This window comes from Manacus vitellinus, unplaced genomic scaffold (genome assembly GCF_001715985.3).
Source record: "Manacus vitellinus isolate BGI_N305 unplaced genomic scaffold, ASM171598v3 scaffold_87_pilon, whole genome shotgun sequence".
NCBI classification, from domain to species: domain Eukaryota; kingdom Metazoa; phylum Chordata; class Aves; order Passeriformes; family Pipridae; genus Manacus; species Manacus vitellinus.
The window spans coordinates 1424649-1445461 of record NW_021940854.1 but is presented as its reverse complement, the minus strand read 5'-3'; the positions used below and the strand labels follow the sequence as shown (position 1 = coordinate 1445461).

The window sequence follows — 20813 nt, the reverse complement described above, 5'->3', positions numbered from 1 at the left end:
ACACACATTCCAGGAGCCCTGTTATCCATACAGAATCCTGCAGGCATCCCAGGAGAGGCACCTTCCTGCTCACACACCCTTGGGAATGTTTGTTCAACCTTTGTCCCCGAGCTCTGGCACCTGCTGAGGGACTCAGGAATTCACTGGGCTGTGGAATTTCTCCCCTGGCTCAGTTTTCAGAACCTGGCCCTGAGCCCCAGCTCCTGGGTTATTCCCATCCCTTAGCACAGGCTCTCCCTCGAGACAGAGACTGTCACTGAAGGGGAAAATGGGTAGAAAAGCCAAAAATACTTGTCCCAGCCAGTCCCTGGGCTAGGGGAAGGTGTCCCTGCCCATGGTAGGGGAGTGAAACAAGATGATCTTTCAGGTTCCTTCCCACCCAAACCATCCTGGGAATTCAGAGGGGCTGGCACTGGAATTTAAGCAGCCTGGCTGCAGGGAAGGCCTGAACAACCCCCCCAGTGCTGACCACACCCAAACCCCAAAGCAAACTGAAGGCCCAGAACTCATTGTCCAGGAGTTTAATGTTTCCAAACCTCCTCAAGCACAAACCACCCCCGGAGAGGGATGTGGGAACAGGGGGATCACATTCCCTGCACATTCCTGCAAAGCCTTTCCCCGTGACTGCACCACCCCCCAACTCCACACAGCACTGGGGGCTGAGGCTGAAGGTCAGATCCTCCTCCTCAGCAGGGAATCCTCAGCTCAGGGCCCTCCCTGCCCACTGAAGTGGCTCCATTCCCATTCCCAGGGGACATCCCGGCCCCTGCTGAACCACCACAGAACCACAAGGAGCCTTCCATTGTCTTCAACACCTTCCATATTTAATTTATTTAGATATTCTCTACATTAAAGTATTTTCATGCCAACACTTCCAACCTCCCACCCTGACCTCGAGAAAAAGAAAAAAAAAGGAAAAAAAGAGAGACTTGACACAGCTTTGGGTGGAATGCACTGGAATAGAGTTGCTGCTGCAGCCACAGAGAACACAGAACTGGGGAGAGCTGCACATGGAGACAGCAGGGAGCTGGAATTAGCACACTCTGGCAGCCCAGGCCTGTTCACACCTCCCCAGACAGGCACTGAAGGCGTTCAGAGAGGTGCAACATGCCTCGGTGAGCCAGACCAGAGCTCAGACTCGTGTGAAGCCTGGGAAAAAAGCATGGAAGTCTGCCAGCAGCAGGGCCTGGAGCCTCGTCTGAACCCGCTGGAAAAAGAACAGCCCGGAATTGCCTGGCCAGGATTGCAGTGTTTGGGAATGCTGAGCTCAGGGCCAGTCAAATCCGGGCCTGGAGTGCAAACCACAGCAGCTTCAGACACAGCACAGGCCCAGCACACCCAGAGCAGGATTCAAAATATCCTTTCTGACACTAAAACCTGTTTGGTTTGGGTTTTTTTCCTCCTGTTGCATCATTTAGTGCAGGACATTCTGTAAAAGCTGAGTTCCCACCTGTGTCAGGTTTAAGGTGGGTTTTCTCACCCCCCAGAATCCCCTTCAGCAGCAGCACAAAGCCTTGAATTACCAGCAGTTGTGGTGACACTTCTGAGCTCAGAATCACTTGAGCTGCTGGTTTGTGTCCCTGGCATTTCCAGAATTCAAAGAAAAAAGGGTTAAGTAGGAAACTTAGTCTGCAAACCTCAATTTAAAACCTTTAATTCAGTAATTATGCTACTTCCAGGTAGCAACTCACTGGCCTGTGTCCTCTGAAAGACCCTTTGCTGGTGGAAAAGCCCCCAGCATTTGCCTCCTCGTGTCCTCAGCTCACACAAACCTTTCAGAACCTTAAGCCACGGCTCAGAACTTGCATTTTCCAGACAGGAATGTTGTCATGCAAGTCACGTTTGCTCTTTCATGCTCCCCTAAACCACAGTGTGCAAGCAAAGATTTGCAGTTTCTGGTGATCCTCAAGACAACTCCCCTGAAACGCCCCCAAAAGGTTCAGCTCAGGAAGAAACCAAACCTGGTGGTGGCTATTGCACATTTGTAAGAGCTGGCCTAAGTGTTCTCCTGGAGAAGGGATATTTTAAAAGCTGGTCTCAGTGGACATGGGCACACTGGCAGGGGTGTCACCTACTCCTGGCTCTGAATCCTAAAAGGGCGACGAGTAAACACCAACACATGGGGACAGGAACCAAACCAGCACCTCACAGAGCAGGGGCAGGGGGGGCAGGGTTAGTGCTTTGCAGTGGAATCCCGGGGGTAGAACTCGGCCAGCGTTGTCTGGGGGATCCTCTTGAGCATCTCCTTGGGGAAGATGCGCAGCAGCTGCCAGCCGATGTCCAGGGTCTCGTACACCGTGCGGTTCTCGTAGGGACCTGCACAACAGCCACCCGGGGTTTGAGGGGCAGGGGAAGGAGCCCCGAGGTGCTGGTGCCCGCTGGGACACCTCACTCACCCTGAGCAATGAAGTTCTTCTCGAACTTCTGCAGGAACTCCAGGTACAGCAGGTCGTCGGAGGTGAGGGCTTCCTCCCCGACCACGGCCTTCATGGCCTGCACGTCCTTCCCGATGGCGTAGCAGGCGTACTGGGGGGACAGGGAGGGATCCAAAGGGCTCTGAACGGCACCAGTCCCACCCCTGCCATGGGCAGGGACACCTCCCACTAGCCCAGCCTGCTCCAACCTGGCCTCAGACACTTCCAGGGATGGGGCAGCCACAGCTTCTCTGGGGATTCTATCCCAGCCCTTCCCCAACCTCACAAGGAGGAATTCCTTCCCAATATCTTATCTAACTCTGCCCTCCGGCAGTGTGAAGCCATTCTCCCTTGTCCTGTCCCTCCATCCCTTGTTTCAAGTCCCTCTCCAGCTCTCCTGGAGCCCCTTCAGGCACTGGAATCCTTGGAGCCTTCTCTTCTCCAAGTGAACACCCCCAGCCCTCACAGCAGAGCTTCCATCCCTCTCATCATCTTCATGGCCCATCATCCACATAATTTCTGTTCCAGCTCCAAGGGTCTCCCCTAAACACCCAGTCAGTGCCTTAAAGGAGCCTCAGGGATGTTGTGGATCACAACTGCTTGGCATGTTCTTTACAGGCTGGGCAGCCAAAGGTGGATTTGGAACATGGCTCTGCTGTCCCAGGGAGGTTTGTACCCACCAGCTGGTTGGACACATCAGCATGATCCTTCCTGGTCATCCCCTCCCCAATAGCTGACTTCATCAGTCGAGACAAGGAGGGCAGGACGTTGATGGGTGGGTAAATCTGGGGGAGAAACATCCAGGAATTAACAGGAATACTTAAAAACACCCCAAAGAGTAATCTTAAATACACCCTAAGTGTTGCAGCACACACCTGTCTGTTATGCAGCTGCCTGTCCACGTAGATCTGTCCCTCAGTGATGTACCCAGTCAGGTCAGGGATAGGATGAGTGATATCTATGGGGGGGAAAAAAAAATGGTTTGACAGTTTTCAGCCCTTTTATATCCATTTTAGCACTGATGCAGCAGCTTTTTGCCGTTAGGTGACTTCTGAAGTACAAAGCCATCACTGATTCCCTCCATTTATCCCCTAAGTGCTCTTGGATCGGGGCAAAGCACTTATTAGCACCACAGAGAAAGCAGCCAACAGCTGCAGTGTTCCAGAGGGAAGCTGAAGGCCAGCGTGTTGCCCAGAGCAGCTCACTCACCGTCGTTGGGCATGGTGAGGATGGGGATCTGGGTGATGGAGCCGTTCCTGCCCTCCACGCGCCCCGCGCGCTCGTAGATGGTGGCCAGGTCGGTGTACATGTACCCCGGGAAGCCCCGGCGCCCAGGAACCTCCTCCCGGGCTGCTGACACCTGGGGAACACCACAAAACATTCCCAGGAAGGCAGGTCACCCCCTCTGGAGCTGCTGTCTCCCCACATTTAGCTGCACTAAGTCACTTGAAGTACCCCATCCTGTGAAATGCAGCCACACGAACCCCTCCGAGTCACCACGACCCTTTTGATAAGATGCCAAGGCAAAACCAAAATGATGGTGTCAAACTGCTAATTCATGGAATCATGGACTGGGGTGGGTTGGAAGGGACCTTAAAGATCACCCAGTTCCAACCCCTGCCACGGGCAGGGACACTTTCCATGGGCAGGGACACCTTCCACTGGACCAGGCTGCTCAGAGCTCCATCCAGCCTGGCCTTGGACACTTCCAGGCATGGAACTGCCACCAGTCCATTAAATTTAGCTCTGACATCCCACTGAACACCAGCACTCACTGAAAGCCTCCCTGGCTATTTAAGAGCACTGCAGTGAACATTAACTGCAGCAGCCCCAGCAGAAGTTTGGATTCTCACTTTCCACCACAGACCCTGGCTGCCAACCCCCAGCTCGTTAACGAGCGGGGTAATTAACACCTTAATGGCCACGTACCTCCCGCAGGGCCTCAGCATAGGAGCTCATGTCTGTCAGGATGACCAGCACATGCTTCTCACACTGGTAAGCCAGGAACTCTGCAGTTGTCAGGGCCAGCCGGGGGGTGATGATGCGCTCGATGCTGCGGCACAACGCGGCGCGAGCCGGGATTTAGGGATGGCAAGGGACGGGTTGGGAGCTGCAAGCAGCTCAGAATCTGCTGCTGCTGCACCCACTGGAGCACCAGCACAGCTCCTTCTCCCAGCCAGCAGGGCTCTAAGTACTCACGTTGGGTCGTTGGCCAGGTTGAGGAACAGGCACACGTTGTCCATGGAGCCGTTCTCCTCGAAGTCGGATTTGAAGAACCGGGCGGTCTCCATGTTCACCTAAACCACAGCAGGGAGGCATCACTTCCACACTCCAGCTTAGGACATTCTGCATCACATTAAGGTCTGAGCACCTCGTTAATCATCCATAACAAGGCTCTCCACCATGGAGGCTCCTCTGCATTCCCAGAGTGAGTAACTTCTAGAATTCCAGGCTGGAGATCAAGTTCAAGACACTTTATCCTGATCAGACACACTTTGTTGGAGTCATGGAATGGTTTGGGTTGGAAGGGACCTCAAAGCCCATCCAGTCCCACCCCCTGCCATGGGCAGGGACACCTTCCACTAGCCCAGGCTGCTCCAACCTGGCCTTGGACACCTCCAGGGACGGGGCAGCCACAGCTCCTCTGACCAACCTGTGCCAGGGCCAAACAGGGTTCAGCACTTCTGCCCTTTGGGATTTTCAGCCATTCAGCCTCTAGTTGCATACACATAAAACCTTCTTACAGTACTTCAGGTGCTCTCAGAATTGCCAGTTATTGCTCCCTCCAGCTCCATGGACTCACCCCCATAGCAGCAAACACGATGGCAAAGTTCTCCTCACTGTAGTCCATCACATCTTTGGATTTCTTCACCAAGCCAGCCTGGCGACAGATCTGAGCTGCAATCTGGGGAGAAAACATTTCACTCTTTGCACCTGATGCTGCTGCACAGCCCAGAACTTCATTTCATTGACTTTTAACCCCAGTGAAACACAAGCAAACAGTTCAGAGAGGCTCTGAGTGCTCACCTCGTTGTGGGGCAGCCCAGCAGCTGAGAAGATGGGGATTTTCTGGCCCCTGGCAATACTGTTCATGCCATCTATAGCTGAAATCCCAGTCTGGATCATTTCTTCTGGGTAGATACGACACTGGGGGTTGATGGGCTGACCTGTTGGGTTTTTTTTAAGAGAATATGTTATTCCCTATATGTGTTTGAAGCTTTATTAAACAACTGCTCAAGAGGTACCAACCCCACTGTGAGGCCAACAAATCTTTACATGCACCTGGTCACACCTGAGGAGATGCCAAGGCTCTGGAATTCTGTGGTCATGTCACTGATAAGAATTATTTACAGAAAACCCTGCCAGTTACCAGTTAATCACCTCTGGAGCCTGTACAATTAAGTCAACAAATAATAAAGAACAGTCTCCAAGCACTGCAGAAAACTGCTCTTTTCTGCTGCCTCGTCCTCCTGCACTTGTGCAACTTGAGTTTGATGCCACACATAATTAAAGATAAGATTAAGCTCCTCCTAAGTTAGATCCTGTGTTCTAACCCAAATCTACTGTAACATTCAGAAAACAGACACACTAAATTTGTCTCTTAACTCCCCACCAGAAACTCATTAAGAGCACAGAACATACCCATAATGTCCAGGAAATCTTCAGCCAAGACAATGGGGCCTCTGTCTATAGGTTTTCCTGATCCATTGAACACTCTGCCTGTAAGAAACAGCAACAAAAATGCAAATTACTGTGACAATAAGTTCCCAGGGGATAGATCTGCCCAGCCCTCAAAGCACTGTGCCCTCACCAAGCATGTCCTCCGAGACCGGGGTCCGCAGGATGTCCCCGGTGAACTCACAGGAGGTTTTCTTGGCATCAATCCCTGAAGTGCCTTCAAATACCTGCAAATATGGCAGAAAAAGGGAAATAAAAACACAGGAAAAGGGTGTTGTGCTTCACAGAGTAACACCTGAGTGCTGCCTCGCAGCAGGAACCCCTGCTCTGCAAAGGGCTGCGAGAGCAGCTCTGCTGCCACAAAACATCAACCCCCCCACTTTTAACAAAATTCATGAATTACACCAACAAAATTGGAGCCACTCCTTTCATCTCAGGTGTTTCCCTTTGCCAACAGGGTAAAGTTCTTCAGATAAGAAGAATATTAACAAGACACAGCTCTTTAGAAGAAAGACAGCAGCCACAGCAGAGCGGCTGATCCTGAACCTAATACTGTAGCTTACAGTGGATTCCTTTAATCCAGCAGCAAAGAAATCCATGGGGGATGCCAATAAAAATGTCCCTGTGCTCCACTTTGCAGTCTTTTCAAGTTATTCATCCCACTGGCACTCGGAATAAGTCGGTGATTTATTTCTTTTTCATTTCCAGTGCCAAAAGAACAAATCTCAGGACAGATTTGACTTGGCTCAGATGCACCCTGATTAATAAAATACTAATAAAACATGCAACAAGAGGCACTCCTGTTGATACCTGAACCACAGCTTTGGAGCCACTGACTTCCAGGACCTGCCCACTCCTCCTTGTGCCATCGGGAAGGGTCAGGTGGACGATCTCTGCATACCTGGGGAACTGAGGGGGAGCAAACAGAGGGTGGAAAACATCAAAATCCCACAGTCAGGAAACAAAAGCTGCCAGTTTTAAGCAAGCTTAAGCCTAGAAACTACTCGATTTTTAAGAATAATTTCATCATCAGAACAAAACTCGTTCCAAGCACACTAAATCTCTGGGGCTAAAGCAATTTTTACATGAATATACAGTGTTTGCAGAGTGGCAGAATCAGTTCTGAACACCCAGGTAGCCCTGAGACAGCGACAGAAAGCCACAGTGCAGCATCTGACAGGAGAAAAACCTGCAGCAGTTGTTTGCCTTCTTGAAAACAAGCCAGAAGGGTTCAGAGTTTCCTTTCACAGAGCACTTATTTGGAAACAGAAAGGTCAGGAACAAAGCAAACAGGTGGATTTCAGCGTTAAAGTTTAAAACAACATTCCGGGGGTTTTGGTAAAACTGAAACACTGTTCCCTTTCTTTCCCCAGCAGCCTCAAGGGCACGGACACCCCTCCCCAGCCTCAGAGCCACGTTCTCAGCAGCCAGAAGGGGATTAAAATTGCTCTGTGGACGCCAGAATTTCCCACCAGTCTGCATTTAACCTGCCCCAGCTTTGCTTGGAAATTCTCCCTTTAAAAAAAAAAGCTTCATTAAGATGCAAGTTTTTACCTTGACTTGATCCAGGATAACCAGGGGCCCGTTCACACCAGAGACAGTTTTATAGGCTGGAAAAAAAAAAAAAACAAGCCCCAAGTCAGGTGGTGCTGCCTTAGAAACATCCTAGATCAAGTTTTCCCAGTTCCATGCTTATCACCAGGCTCAGGTTTGCAGTCGTGGGGCTCCATTTCTGTGTTTGTAATGAACTCTTCCAGAAGGATCAGGTATGGAATTGTGTGTCCAGCATTTCCTGCTGCTTCCTGCAAAGCCCCCCCCGAGGTGACCCTAAAATCCTGCTGGGCTTTTGTCAATCATAAAAATTCACTACAAATCTGCAGCCAGGGATAAAATGAGCCTGGAGCAACCTGGGCTAGTGGAAGGTGTCCCTGGCCATGGCAGGGGGTGGGACTGGATGGGCTTTGAGATCCTTTCCAGCCCAAAGCATTCCATGATTTTATGATTCCAGCCGAGGATATTCCATGATTTTGCAGAGCCCAGGGGGAAAGCTGTGAAAAGGCAGCAAATCCTGCTCCAGGGATGCACCCCAAGGATCCAGGGATGGGCACACAGCAGGATGCAGGGATATACACCCCCCAGGATGCAGCTGGAGCCGAGCACCACTGGACCCACAGAAAGAAGAACTATTGAGTCAGAGCCCTCTGAGGGTCACGAGGTGCAGTGACCACAAGTGTGACAGTTCCCCACTTCTCCTGGGAGAGGGGAATGAGCCACTGGAGCCACACCAGATCACAGATTCCACCAGCTGCAGGGAAGCACCCAGAGCCTCTGCAGCCTGGCAGCTCCCCAGGTTGTGTGTACACCATCAACAAGGTGCTGTTTACACTGCAATAAACACCCTGAATGTTGCAATGTGATATCTTAACAGGCAACAATCAAACTGAGGGGAGCTCAGGGCAGGAGCTGGGCCAGGGACTGAACTCCAGTTCCTCAGTTTTACTCCTAAAATCGTCCTGAACGCTCTGAGACAAAACAGATGTCCCTTAATGAGAAGCAGCAGCTGAGCTGCTCCTGCCACCTGAGCAGGGAGGGATCACCCAGACACCATCCACGAGGGCTCTGCTCACACTCCCAGGGTTTGCAGGCCACGGAAAACATGACCCTGAGCGGAGCTTTTCATCCCATGACTGCCTCATGAGCTCTCCTTCCTCAATCCACCCACAGGGCTCCCACCCCCTGCTCTGTCCACGGGAAAACACTTCCCTGGCATCCAGCAGGATCACTCAGCACCAATCCCCCAGGAAAGCAGCTCAACCCCCACTCCAAATTCCCCTTTCCATTCTGATCAACCAGTTCCACGATGAACCAAAAACAACTGGAAACATTTTCCATACCCTGCTTGACGTCAGTTCAGGTCAAAGCCAGAATGGAAAAACCTGGATAGAACATGGAGTCACCTTGGCTCCAACGCCTTGGGAGAGGCTGGAATTGCAAAGATTGGCTTCTCAACCTGAGTGACTTTTCCAGGAGCTCCTGGGCACCCCCCTGCAGGTCCTGGTGCCATTCAGGGCACAGGTGGAGTCACTGCCAGGAAAAACACCCCTTCCCACAGCCCTGCAACGAGGGGATTTTTACAAGGTTCCCGGATTTCCCCTTTTTCACCGGATTTCTCAAGGCAGCGTTGAAGGATGCCGCACCCGCACCCATCCACAGCCACTTCCCGTTCCTGCTGCCAACGCCGGGTTCCCAGGAAGGCCCTGGAGCGGCCCGTGTTCCTTGGGAGCCCGCTCTGGGGCAGGACACGGTGATTAATCAATACCAATTAACAGCCCCACTGCAGCCGGACCCCGGCCCGCCGCCCTCGAACGCTGGGGGAAGGCTCAGGGAACCCCTCAGAGGCTCCTGAAGGGCCCAGCCCGCAGGCGGATCCCTGCCGCGGGCAGCCGCCCGAGGGGCTGTGCGGCGGCCGCCGAGCGGGGCCGATCCCCCTCCCCCGCGACCCCCCGCGTTGTCTCGGCGCCCCACTCACTGAGGCGGCGGCTGGGAACAGGAAAGTCTCGGGTAGGGGCCCGCCGCCTGTCTCAGCGGGGCCCGCCGGGCCCGGCGCCGTTCACTAGCTCCCGGCGTAGCGCCCGCACCGCGCCATCCTTGGACCGCGACCGCAGCGGCCGCGACTTGCGCAGGCGCGTTATAGCGGCGGGGCGGACCACGCCCACCTCGAGGACACGCCCACCGCGGAGGGACACGCCCACCACACAGGCCACGCCCACCGGAGCTGACCCGGGTGCTGGGGGGGGGAACGGGAATGGGAACGGGAACGGGAATGGGGAAAGGAAAAGGGAAGGGAGAGGGAAAGAGGGAAAAGTAAAGAGGGAAAGGGAAAAGGAAGAGGAAAGAGGGAAAGGGAAAGAGGAAGGGAAGAGGAAAGAGGGAAAGGGAAAGAGGAAGGAATAGGAGAAAGAAAAGAAAAGAAAGAAAAGAAAAGAAAAGAAAAGAAAAGAAAAGAAAAGAAAAGAAAAGAAAAGAAAAGAAAAGAAAAGAAAAGAAAAGAAAAGAAAAAAAAGAAGAAAAGAAAAGAAAAGAAAAGAAAGAAGAAAAGAAAAGAAAAGAAAAGAAAAGAAAAGAAAAGAAAAGAAAAGAAAAGAAAAGAAAAGAAAAAGGGAGAAAAGGGAAAGGGAGAAAAGGGAAAGGGAAGAGGAAAAGGAAAGACAACAGGAAAGGTAAAAGGAAAATTAAAGAGGAAAAGGGGTTAAGAAAAAGAGAAAAGGGAAAGGGAAAAGGTAAAGAAGTTAAGGGAAAGGAAAAATAAAATGGGAAAGGGAAAAGAAAAAAGGGAAAAGAAAGAGTAAAAGGGAAAGGAAAATAGAAAAAGGTAAAGGAAAAAGAAGAAAGGAGGAGAAGGAGAAGGAGAAGGAGAAGGAGAAGGAGAAGGAGAAGGAGAAGGAGAAGGAGAAGGAGAAGGAGAAGGAGAAGGAGAAGGAGAAGGAGAAGGAGAAGGAGAAGGAGAAGGAGAAGGAGAAGGAGAAGGAGAAGGAGAAGGAGAAGGAGTAGGAGAAGGAGAAGGAGAAGGAGAAGGAGAAGGAGAAGGAGAAGGAGAAGGAGAAGGAGAAGGAGAAGGAGAAGGAGAAGGAGAAGGAGAAGAAGGAGAAGGAGAAGGAGAAGGAGAAGGAGAAGGAGAAGGAGAAGGAGAAGGAGAAGGAGAAGGAGAAGGAGAAGGAGAAGGAGAAGGAGAAGGGGGTCTCCACATGCCCTCCTCACCTGAGGAGCCTCTGGCTCCTCTCCCAGCAGCCCCGGGCCCAGCCCGGCAGTTCTGGGCTCCCTCAGCAGATGGTGGTGCTGCACTGCTCATCCTCTGCCTCCTCTCCACACGCTGGGAAAGTCATTTCCAGGCCCAGGCATTCAATTCTCCGCTCATGAAATATATTTAAAGGCTTCAGCTCCTGCTCTAATGCTCACCCAGGGAATTTCTGGGCAGGATGTTCTCATCTCACCTCCTTGGCAATGGTTTTGGGCCAGGCAGGAGCAGACAAACGGCCTCAGTGGCAGATTTATGTGCCAAGGGAGGAAAGGGGAATATGTTTGGGATTTATTTCCCCTCCCTGCCGTAAATCTCTGTGTCCTGAACGAATGATGGCATCGCTTTTGGGGTTTAAAAAAGAAATCATGGGGCAAAGTGTCAAAAGTTTAAGGAAACAGAAATGATGGAATAAAAGAGATCCCGCTGTGAGTGGCCTTTGCAGCAGCTCCCCTGTGCCTGGAGATGAATTTCCAGCCAGCTTTGCCTGGTTAATCCAAGAACTATCTCCCTGTCCCTGCAGGCAGAACAGACAGGGAGAGGCCGTGGGGAGGTGCCCCACTGGCAGAATCCCGTGGGAGGAGGAGAGGGGGGACCACAAAGAGCTGAACATCCCCCAGAGCTCTGAGAAAGCTCCAGGCAGGGGTTTGGGTGCCTGGGGCCAGCCCAGGGTTGGATGAGAGCTGGAGAGCTGAGGACAAACACTCCTGGCTCCCAGCCCAGCGCCCTGCCCTGCTGACGCAGAGCAGAGCCAGCTGCAGGGCTCAGGGGCACTTGTTTGAGGTTCCAGTTAGATCTCCGTGGACCAGGGACACTCACATCCTCTCCAGAGAACAGGGAACCATAAATCCAGGGAGGATTCATCCACCAAGGCAGCGGCTCCGGCTCCGATGGGTGGCAGGGTAAGGGACCATCTTCCTCTGCTCCTCACCCCAGGTTTGCAGGGAGAGGGGCCAGGGTTTGTGCTGGAGGTGTTAATCTACGTGTCTTTATTGCCTCTGCTCCCTTACTCTTCCTCTCTGTCTCATTTTTGTACCTCTGTGTTCTTCTCTGGCGTTAATTCTGTTATTTGGTGTTTACCTGGAGGCACTGGGAGAACCAGCCCTGTTTCCCAGCTCAGTGACACTCACGTTTGAAGATAAAGCATTTGGAGTGTTTGCTTTTTTATAATTCAAAAATGACAACTGTCACTGCCTGGGATTCCAGGAAACCACAGGGTTTTTTTGGGAAGAGGGATAGTTCGGGCTCAGCTCCATTAATTTTGCCACTCAGTCCCTTGTTCCCAAGAGCTGTGAGAGCGTTAATGGTTAATTGGTTGGCTTAATGCAAGTTTCTGATGGGCATTTTTGGTGTGAGCAGTGTTCCCTCAGCCCTGATCTCCCTCACTTACATCAGGCTTTGAAGCACTGGATCTTGCCCTGACATTTCAATTAGGTCAGATAAAAAGACACGGAAGGTAAAATGAATTTCCTTTGAGGCCGAATTTAATCTCCAAAGAACAAACACGGAATAAAAGATGTCGAGATTACCTCAGATAAGCTGGAGGCTCGATCTGTGCCTGGAGTCTTTGGGAGGAGACCGAAAGGATGCCTTGAAGCAGGTACAAGACGTCTCAGGAGAGAGGAAATGGTTGGAGCACCACTCCAGCTGCGAATTTAAAAGCAAGCCTGATGAAAACACGGGCTTTGATAGCGAAGCTGGTGGTCCCAGCTCCTGGGGAAAGCAAAGCACACAGGTTCTGGGAATGGCCCCCAGCTCCTGGGGCCACACTCGGTGCCCCCGGGAGCTGCTTTCCCGAGGGAGCAGCCGTGAGCTGTGGGAGGAGTGACCCGGAGTGTTCTCTTTAAAGGTGCTCAGAGCCCCTCACCCCTGAGCCCAGGAGCCCCCCGGAGCCCCGGCCATGCCCCTGGCTGTGCCCTCAGCCCCCCAGCACCCCCCCCAGCGCTGGCTGGCCCAGAAGCAGGGGGTTCCCCGAGGCTGGTTGGTGGGTGGTGTTCCGTGGCACTGCTGCTACACATGCTGCTACCGTCGTGGGTAAGGGGGCTCTGGGGGGGCTGCCTGGAGGGGACGGGGCTGGACCCTTGGGGGGGCTGCTCAGGGGGGCAGTGTGGGGTTCTCTGAGGGTACAGCAAAGGGAGGGGTCCTTTGGGGGCTGCCTCGGGGGCACAGCGTGGGGTTGGGTTCTTTAGGGGCTGCTCAGGGCACTCTTGGGGGGTGCATGGGGGTACAGCGAGGGGATGGGTCCTTCAGGGGTTGTCTTGGGGGTACAGCAAGGGGATGGGTCCCTGGGGGGCTGTCTCGGGGTCTCAGCTCCTCTGTGGGTCTCTGGGTGATGCCAGCAGGGTCCCTGCTCAGGGCTGGGTGCTGGCAGCTCAGCTTGGCTCTGTGCCGAGCCAGGAAAGGGAGGAAAATCCCCAACTAATCCCTTCCCTGGCTTCTCCCCCAGTGCCCATCGTGCCCACCTTCCTCTACACCACCGAGTACCAAGGTGCCAACAGCTCCATGGCCACAGCCCAGCCCGAGCCAGCTCCTCCAGCCCTGAAGGCTCCTCCTTTCTCCTCCTTGTTCTCCTACTTTGCCAACACCACGGTGCCTGTCTGGGGCTCTGACAGCCCCCCAGAGGTGCCCAGTGGGACGGAGAGCAGCCTCCCAGCACGGCCCCCCAGCAGCCCCCCTGCACCCCCGAGGGGCTGCCCCGAGGGGGACGACTTCCTCACCAGGGAGAACGTCCGTGTGGGGCTGCTCTTTGCCTCCAAGGCTCTGGTCCAGCTGCTGGTCAACCCCTGCGTGGGCCTCCTGACCAACAGGTAGGTCACAGAGCCGGGTTTGTGGCCCCTTGGGGACAGGCAGGAGCCACCACGGGGCTGAGCTGCTGCAGCTGTGGGATTAGAGGAACTGGGGAGAATGTATCCCTGAAAATAGCAGGAATTGTGCCTGTTCTGAAAGCCTGCCCGTGGTTTGTGAGTTTATATTCCGGTCTAAACCTCACTAATGCTCTCCTCAGGTGCTGGCAGGTGCTGTTTGGTGCCAGTAAGCACCAAACAAACAAACACAGCCTCCCAGCCCGCCATGGTACAATGCTGGTTTCAGATCCCCTTGGCCTGTGTCTCCTGCAGACACCGTGAGCTGAGCTGGGGTGGGAGAGCCGAGCCATGGCTTTGGGTGGGCTCTGCAGGGGGGCACTGGGGCACTGACCAGCCCTTGGGGGCTCACCCACCCGTTCAGGAGGCACTTCCCAGCCCACAGAGAGCTGTGTGTTAAGGCTGGGCAGTGAGGCCACATGTCAAAGCTCCCGCTGAGCTGGTGCCTCTTTTGTTCCCTTTCCAGGATAGGATACCACATCCCCATGTTCGTGGGGTTCTCCATCATGTTCCTCTCCACAGTCAGTGAGTATTGCCCTTCCCTCTGCCCTTCCCTGGCACCAGGAAATCCTCTAGGCTGTGCCCTCCCTGCTGTCCCCGAGGAGGAGGAAAGAGGGAGAGCAGAGCAACCCAGAACGGAGTGACGAGAAAGGACGAGGAGCCCTCTGTCCCTTTGCCCCCTCCAGCGCCCAAAGGGGTGCCAGCTGAGGCCAGTCTCACCCTCTGCAGGGTTTTCAGGCCCAGCCTGATGCAGCTCTCCCCTCTCTCTGCAGTGTTTGCTTTCTCAGGCACCTACACCCTGCTGTTCATCGCCCGGGCCCTCCAAGGCGTGGGCTCCTCCTTCTCATCAGTGGCAGGTAAATGTTTCAGCTTTGTCCCCGTGTCAGCTCCCCCTGTCTGGGTTCAACTGTCATCCTCCTCCTCCTGCTCCTCCTCACTGGGCCTGCCTGGCTGGTGCAAACAGGGCACCCCAAAAGAGAGGAGCCCACCGCCATGGAACCATGTGTCCTGTGCTCTCTCCCCGCTCCCAGGGCTGGGAATGCTGGCCAGCGTGTACACAGACGACTCTGAGAGGGGCAGTGCCATGGGCATCGCCCTGGGAGGCCTGGCCTTGGGCGTGCTGAGTAAGGACACCTCGATCCCAGTGGGATTTAGGACAGCACCTCCACCCTGGATGTGCCCCTTCCCCGTCCCATGGGCTCGGCTGGATGTCCTGCTCCCTGCCCTGCCCTCCCTCCGTGGGACCCCACACCTTCCAACCACATTTTCCCCCCCAAAACACCCCCCAGGGACCCGGAGGGGGCAGCTGGGGGTGGTGGCACTGCCCTGCTGTGACACAGCCTCTCCCTTGCAGTCGGGGCGCCCTTCGGGAGCGTCATGTACGAATTCGCCGGGAAATCCTCTCCCTTCCTGGTGCTGGCATTCCTCGCCCTCTTGGATGGAGGTGAGAGGCCACGTGGTTTATACCTGCCAAAAAAACCCCACCAAAAACCACCATGTGAAAAGGTTTCAGTGTGGGTGTTCTGGGGAGGATCTGAGAGAAGGGAGAACGTGAACACAGGACGGGTGACACCACCAGCACTGGTTGTTCTGTTAGTGCTGAATCCCATGGTTTCTATCTCCAGATGACTGACACAGCAATATGTAAGAATTAATCCCTCATTACTTAATGAACCCCCCAATTGCTTTCATGGCTTGAAAGGCACGTTCAGCAAAGCTCTTTGAGCTGTGAGTTCTTTGGCAAGGCCTTCCTGTCTGCAGCCTCTTCATGCCACGAAGGAATCAGGCTTTGCCAGCATAAACGGTGTCCTGTGCTTCCTCCCATCACTGTGTCAGAGATAAAGAGCCTTCCCAGTGCCACAGCAAAGTCACAGGCAGCAGGAATGTGCCTTTTCTGTGGGAAGTACTGAGCTAATTAAATTACAGTCCCAGTTACCATCTTTGCCCAGATGTGAGGCAAGATATCTGTAATGAACCGTGTAAGAGCCTCTGAAAAACAAAATGTAGGCCTCATACATACCAGACTTTCTGGTTTAATCCCATTCTTTTCCATATCCAATTCCTGTCATGCTCTGGTGGCCTCTCCCAGCTGGCAGCCAGGCGAGAGCATTTGCACTTTTGACTGCTCAGGGGTTGACAAAAGCCTTCCAACACACTCCACCCTGGGCAGTTCTGGTGCTCCCTCCCACCTCCTACCCTATCCTAGACACAGTTCCTGCATCCCCGGGGGTTCTGCTGGGGGAAGGGGTGGAGCTGAGGGAAAAGCCAGAGGGGAGAAGGAGGATTGAGGGGGTGTTCTCTCCCCAGCCCTGCAGCTGTGCATCCTGCAGCCCTCCAGGATCTGCCCGGAGGTGAGTACAGCCCTGGGCACCCCTGAGCGCTGCCAGGTGAGGGAGGGGGCAGTGCCAGGGGCCAGGTGAGGGCACACACAGCCCCCAGCCCACGGAACCCCCTTGGACACCCCGCAGAGCACCAAGGCCACCCCAATGTCCACCCTGCTGCGGGACCCCTACATCCTGGTGGCTGCAGGTAAAGGTGGAGGCTGGCACACGCTGAGCCCCCCTGAGTGAAGATTCCCTGCTTGAAACAGCAGCAAAAGTAAAGGCTCAAATGGAGCATTTCTGCCTTTTCTCCCCACCAGGAGCCCTCTGCTTCTCCAACATGGGGGTGGCCATGCTGGAGCCCACCCTGCCCATCTGGATGATGCAGACCATGTGCTCCCCGCAGTGGCAGCTCGGTAGGTCTCGTGCTTTGCAGCCTCCTCTCCCGAGCCTTGGGAGAGTTTAGAATCACGGGATCACTGGGGAAAGACCTCCCAGGTCACCGAGTCCCACCTGGGACCCGTCCCCGCCGTGTCAACCAGCCCGGAGCACCGAGTGCCACGTCCAGTTTTTTCTTGGGCACAGCTCCAGGGATCGAAGAACCACGTCCTGCTCGGGCACTGTGAGCTGGAGTGAAAGATCTTTTATATCATTCCAAAAAAAAAAAGAAAGAAGAAAACAGATGACCTCACACGTGTGGGGGGGGCAGCAATCCCAGGCTGTGCTCCAGTTCCAGCTGGAAATTCCTCAGTGGTGGCTGCACGATGTGCCTTGCTCTGTTATTGAAAAAACTGCACGGAACCAGGCTCCCCACAAGGGCAATAACGGGGAGGGGAGGCTGTTTGGGAAGCCTGTGGAAGCCCATCTTCTGCAGGGCGGATAATGGGCTCGTGCTGGGCTGCAGTGGTGGAGGCCAGATGGGCTTTGCAGGGGCTGCTCCGAGTGAAACGAGGCCACTCAGGGTGTCCCAGGCAGGGCAGGGCAGGACCTGCTGCTTACCAGCTGCCTGGAAAATGGGATGTGGAGATAACACCGCCTGTGTTTGCTGCAGAAGTAAAAACTAATGGTTATAAAACCCAATTGGCAGAGGAATGACCCCGGGGGTGCCCCGGGCTGCACTTAGATCCCAAATTGGATTCTAGGTTGGGAGCAGGGGGGGGTGAGATTGCTCCTGATCAAATTATCCTCTGGGCAGGCAGGAACATCCATCCAGTAAAAGCAGATGACGCTTCTTTTGAGCAAGGATGGGTGAGGGGGGAGCAGCACCCAAAGATTCTGGCGGTGGGAAGAAGGGGCAGAACTCAGGGGAAAAGAACTCGGGGCTGCCCTGTCACCACTGAGCCCCAGGGGAACCTTTGAGGTGACTTAGAGCACCCAGAGGTCAGCAGACAGCAAAGAAAATCCCAAATACATTCCCTAAGATGTTTGGGTACCTGAGATTCGAGAGCAGTTTGGATTTAGACACAGTCCAACGACAAACCACCACCTCACGTGCTGTTCTGAGCCCAGGAGCCTTCTCTGTTTGTCTCCTTCAGTTCACCCACTCCCATAAAATCTGGGAAAACAACCCTGAAGAGCTTGGACTAAACCTGCAGGATTAACCATGTTCTGTAGCTCTTAGAGAGAGGAGAGAAAATTAAACACAAATCAGTGTGTTCCAATAAGGAAGTTGTCCCAGGGAAATGGAGCTGATCAGTTTTATTTATAGTCAGCGGGAGAGTATATGAAAAATAAACAACTGGTAAAGCAGCAGGCAGAGCAAATATTTAATTTTGAGCTGCATAATGATCCCGGAGCTTTTTACTTAAGCAGTTGTTTTATTCCTCTCTATTTAGCAGATGAAAGGGGGAAAGGTGGAGGAGGGAGAAATTATGGTAGGAGGGTGTTCAGGTGCCTGTCCTGGCTCGGGCCATTCTCCCAGTGAGGGGATGAAAATTGTGCAAATGCCCTGTGTTTTCTTGGGGGTGACACACTGTGTTTGATTCCTCCCCTCTGCCAGGGATGGCGTTCCTCCCCGCCAGCATATCCTACCTCATCGGCACCAACCTCTTCGGGGTCCTGGCCAACAGGATGGGGCGGTGAGTGGGACCAAACCAGAGGTTCTGGCTCAGCCCAGCCCATCCCGGCTGGAATTTCAGCGGGAATGATGCCCGTGGTGCTGTGCAGGCTGAGGACTCCTGCCCTCTCCCCCGCTGCAGGTGGCTGTGCTCCATGGTCGGGATGGCTGTGGTGGGAGTCAGCCTCCTCTGCGTGAGTACCAAGAGCCTGGAAAAGGCTTCGGGGTGGCTAAATTGTGGCCCTCCAGTGCCTGAGGGAGCTGAAAGGAAAGACAGGGAGAGACTTTTTACAAGGGCCAGGGCGAGGGGGAATGGCCTCCCACTGACAGAGGGGAGGTTCAGATCAGAGAGCAGGAAGAAGTTCTGCCCTGTGAGGGTGGGAGGCCCTGGCACAGGTTGCCCAGAGAAGCTGTGGCTGCCCCTGGATCCCTGGAAGTGTCCAAGGGCAGGTTGGAGCAACCTGGGCTGGTGGGAGGTGTCCCTGCCCATGGCAGGGGGTGGCACTGGATGAGCTTTAAGGTCCCTCCCAGCTCGAACCATTCCATGATTCCCTGATCTACTCCACGTCTCTCCTCTCAAAGGTACCTCTGGCCACAAACATTTACGGGCTCATCGCCCCCAACGCTGGGCTGGGCTTTGCCATAGGTAAGCTGGGCTTTGCCACAGGTAAGCTGGGCTTTGCCATAGGTAAGTTGGGCTTTGCCATAGATAAGCTGGGCTTTGCCATGGGTAAGTTGGGCTTTGCCATGGGTAAGTTGGGCTTTGCCGTAGGTAAGCTGGGCTTTGCCATAGGTAAGCTGGGCTTTGCCATAGGTAAGCTGGGCTTTGCCATGGGTGCCATGGGTAAGTTGGGCTTTGCCGTAGGTAAGTTGGGCTTTGCCATAGGTAAGCTGGGGGTGCTCAGGCTGCTCCAGGGCTCTCTCCCCAGGAGCAGCAGTGCCTGAGCAGCCCCTCCTTGCTCCGGGCAGGAATGGTGGACTCCTCCATGATGCCCATCATGGGTTACCTGGTGGACCTGCGCCACACCTCCGTCTACGGCACCGTCTACGCCATCGCTGACGTGGCCTTTTGCATGGGCTTTGCTGTTGGTAGATGTCCTTCTTTTCTCTCCTTTTTTTTAAAAACAAACAAACCTCCAAACTTTTTAAACACTCTTTGCCATTATTTTGTTGGTTTTTTGCGGGTTTTTTTTGTTTGTTTTTTTTTAATATGAAATACTCGCTGATTTGTAGCATTAGAACAACACAGTAAGTTAATAGTAATTATTATTATTTGGACTATCTCAGAGTACACTCATAGCAGTGAGGGAGCTCTTACTCACAGGGGGACTGCTCGGTGTGTATCTCACTCTGGTTATCACCCCCTTTCCTCCACACAACATTCACCACAACCACCGAGTCCACCACAGGTCCCCTCCAAAGCGGACAAACCTCCCCCTCTCTGGGATTTTTATCCCTTTTCAACGTTCCAATTTGCAGGTCCTTCCACGGCCGGGGCGATCGTCGGAGCCGTCGGCTTCCCCTGGCTGATGGTCAGCATCGGAGTGACCAACCTGGCCTACGCCCCCCTCTGCTGGTGCCTGCGCAGCCCCCCCGCCAAGGAGGAGAAGATGGTCAGTCTAGGGGAGTTTATTGGGGTAGAGGGGGTTCACAACCCAGGGATTCGGGGGAGGTAAGAATAAATTTGCTAGGGATTGCGTCTTCTGGTTTGGGTGCTGCTCTGCCCTCAAAAAGGGACAAAAATCTCAGATAAAACCAGGTGAGTTTAGAGGGTCCTTCCCTTAACTCTTCCTTAACTTGTATTCCCTGGGGAGAAGTTGGTAACTCCTGTTAAGTGTTCAAATTAATCACAGTTTTTACCAAAGCAGGATTTCTCCTCTCCTCCACCCAGGCAATCCTGAGCCAGGAGTGCCCCATGCAACCCCAAAGCTACACCGGGCAGAAACCCCTGCGGGAGTTCCCTCTCTCGGAGGACAGTGACGTGGAGGAGGAAAATGTGGAATAGGCAGTGCAAGGATGTGTGCCCTGCTTCAAAACCAATATTACGGCTACAAACACAGATTCTACGAGCAGTGGATGTATCAGCCTGTCCTGGAGAACAGCTTTGTCCCAGGCACAGCCTGCCCGTGCCAGAGGAGAACACCCCAGGGCTTTGTGAATGTCTTTAAAGCACTGACTGTTCCTGAAAGAAAATGGAGGGGGGGAAAAAAGAAAAAAGAAAATGATATCAGCTCTGGGAGATTTCTCCAGATCCTCCTCTAAACCCCAGGATGAAGCTGTTCTGTAACAACAGGGCACAATCCATCTGTGCCACCGCCCGTAAAGATGTCACTGTAATGTCACTGCTCCACGCTCCTCTGGAGACACTAAAAAAACACTCATTTCTTTTTGCTGTAGCTTGATGTGTCGTGCTGTGTCCGTGCTGCTCAGAGCTGCCTGTGTGTCCTCCCCAACGTACATTAAACGAATTCATTTGTTTGGAGAACTCTAAGAAACTGAGGTGGAAATAAGGTGTAGACTCCTACACAAAAAAAGCCACTTAGATAATTCGTGATTAATGTTATTTACATATATACAAATATATATGTATACACCCATATATATACAAACACATGTATGTACACACACATATATATACATAGATACATATCTATACATACATATATACATATGTATATATGTATATAC

At 53.4% G+C, this 20813-nt stretch overlaps 2 protein-coding genes across 2 annotated transcripts; one reads left to right on the top strand and one right to left on the bottom strand.

Moving 5' to 3' along the window:
- Positions 1-802: 802 nt before the first annotated feature.
- Positions 803-10941, bottom strand: ATP6V1B2 (ATPase H+ transporting V1 subunit B2). The gene is made up of 15 exons (XM_025896429.2): positions 10851-10941; positions 9688-9879; positions 7647-7702; positions 6903-7001; positions 6226-6319; positions 6057-6134; positions 5442-5581; positions 5218-5319; positions 4614-4711; positions 4344-4467; positions 3624-3774; positions 3290-3372; positions 3095-3199; positions 2397-2526; positions 803-2316 (listed from the first exon to the last, which is right to left on the bottom strand). The coding sequence occupies exons 1-15, from the start codon at positions 10939-10941 to the stop codon at positions 2174-2176; spliced, it is 1686 nt and encodes a 561-aa protein (XP_025752214.2). The 3' UTR covers positions 803-2173.
- A 1462-nt stretch (positions 10942-12403) lies between these two features.
- LOC103763239 (chromaffin granule amine transporter) lies at positions 12404-20235 on the top strand. Its single transcript, XM_029964993.1, has 15 exons — positions 12404-12587; positions 13334-13694; positions 14215-14273; positions 14522-14605; positions 14780-14872; positions 15103-15192; positions 16056-16099; positions 16217-16277; positions 16390-16485; positions 18069-18147; positions 18268-18319; positions 18708-18771; positions 19095-19214; positions 19605-19738; positions 20017-20235. The coding sequence occupies exons 1-15, from the start codon at positions 12404-12406 to the stop codon at positions 20128-20130; spliced, it is 1635 nt and encodes a 544-aa protein (XP_029820853.1). The 3' UTR covers positions 20131-20235.
- The last annotated feature ends 578 nt before the right edge of the window (positions 20236-20813 follow it).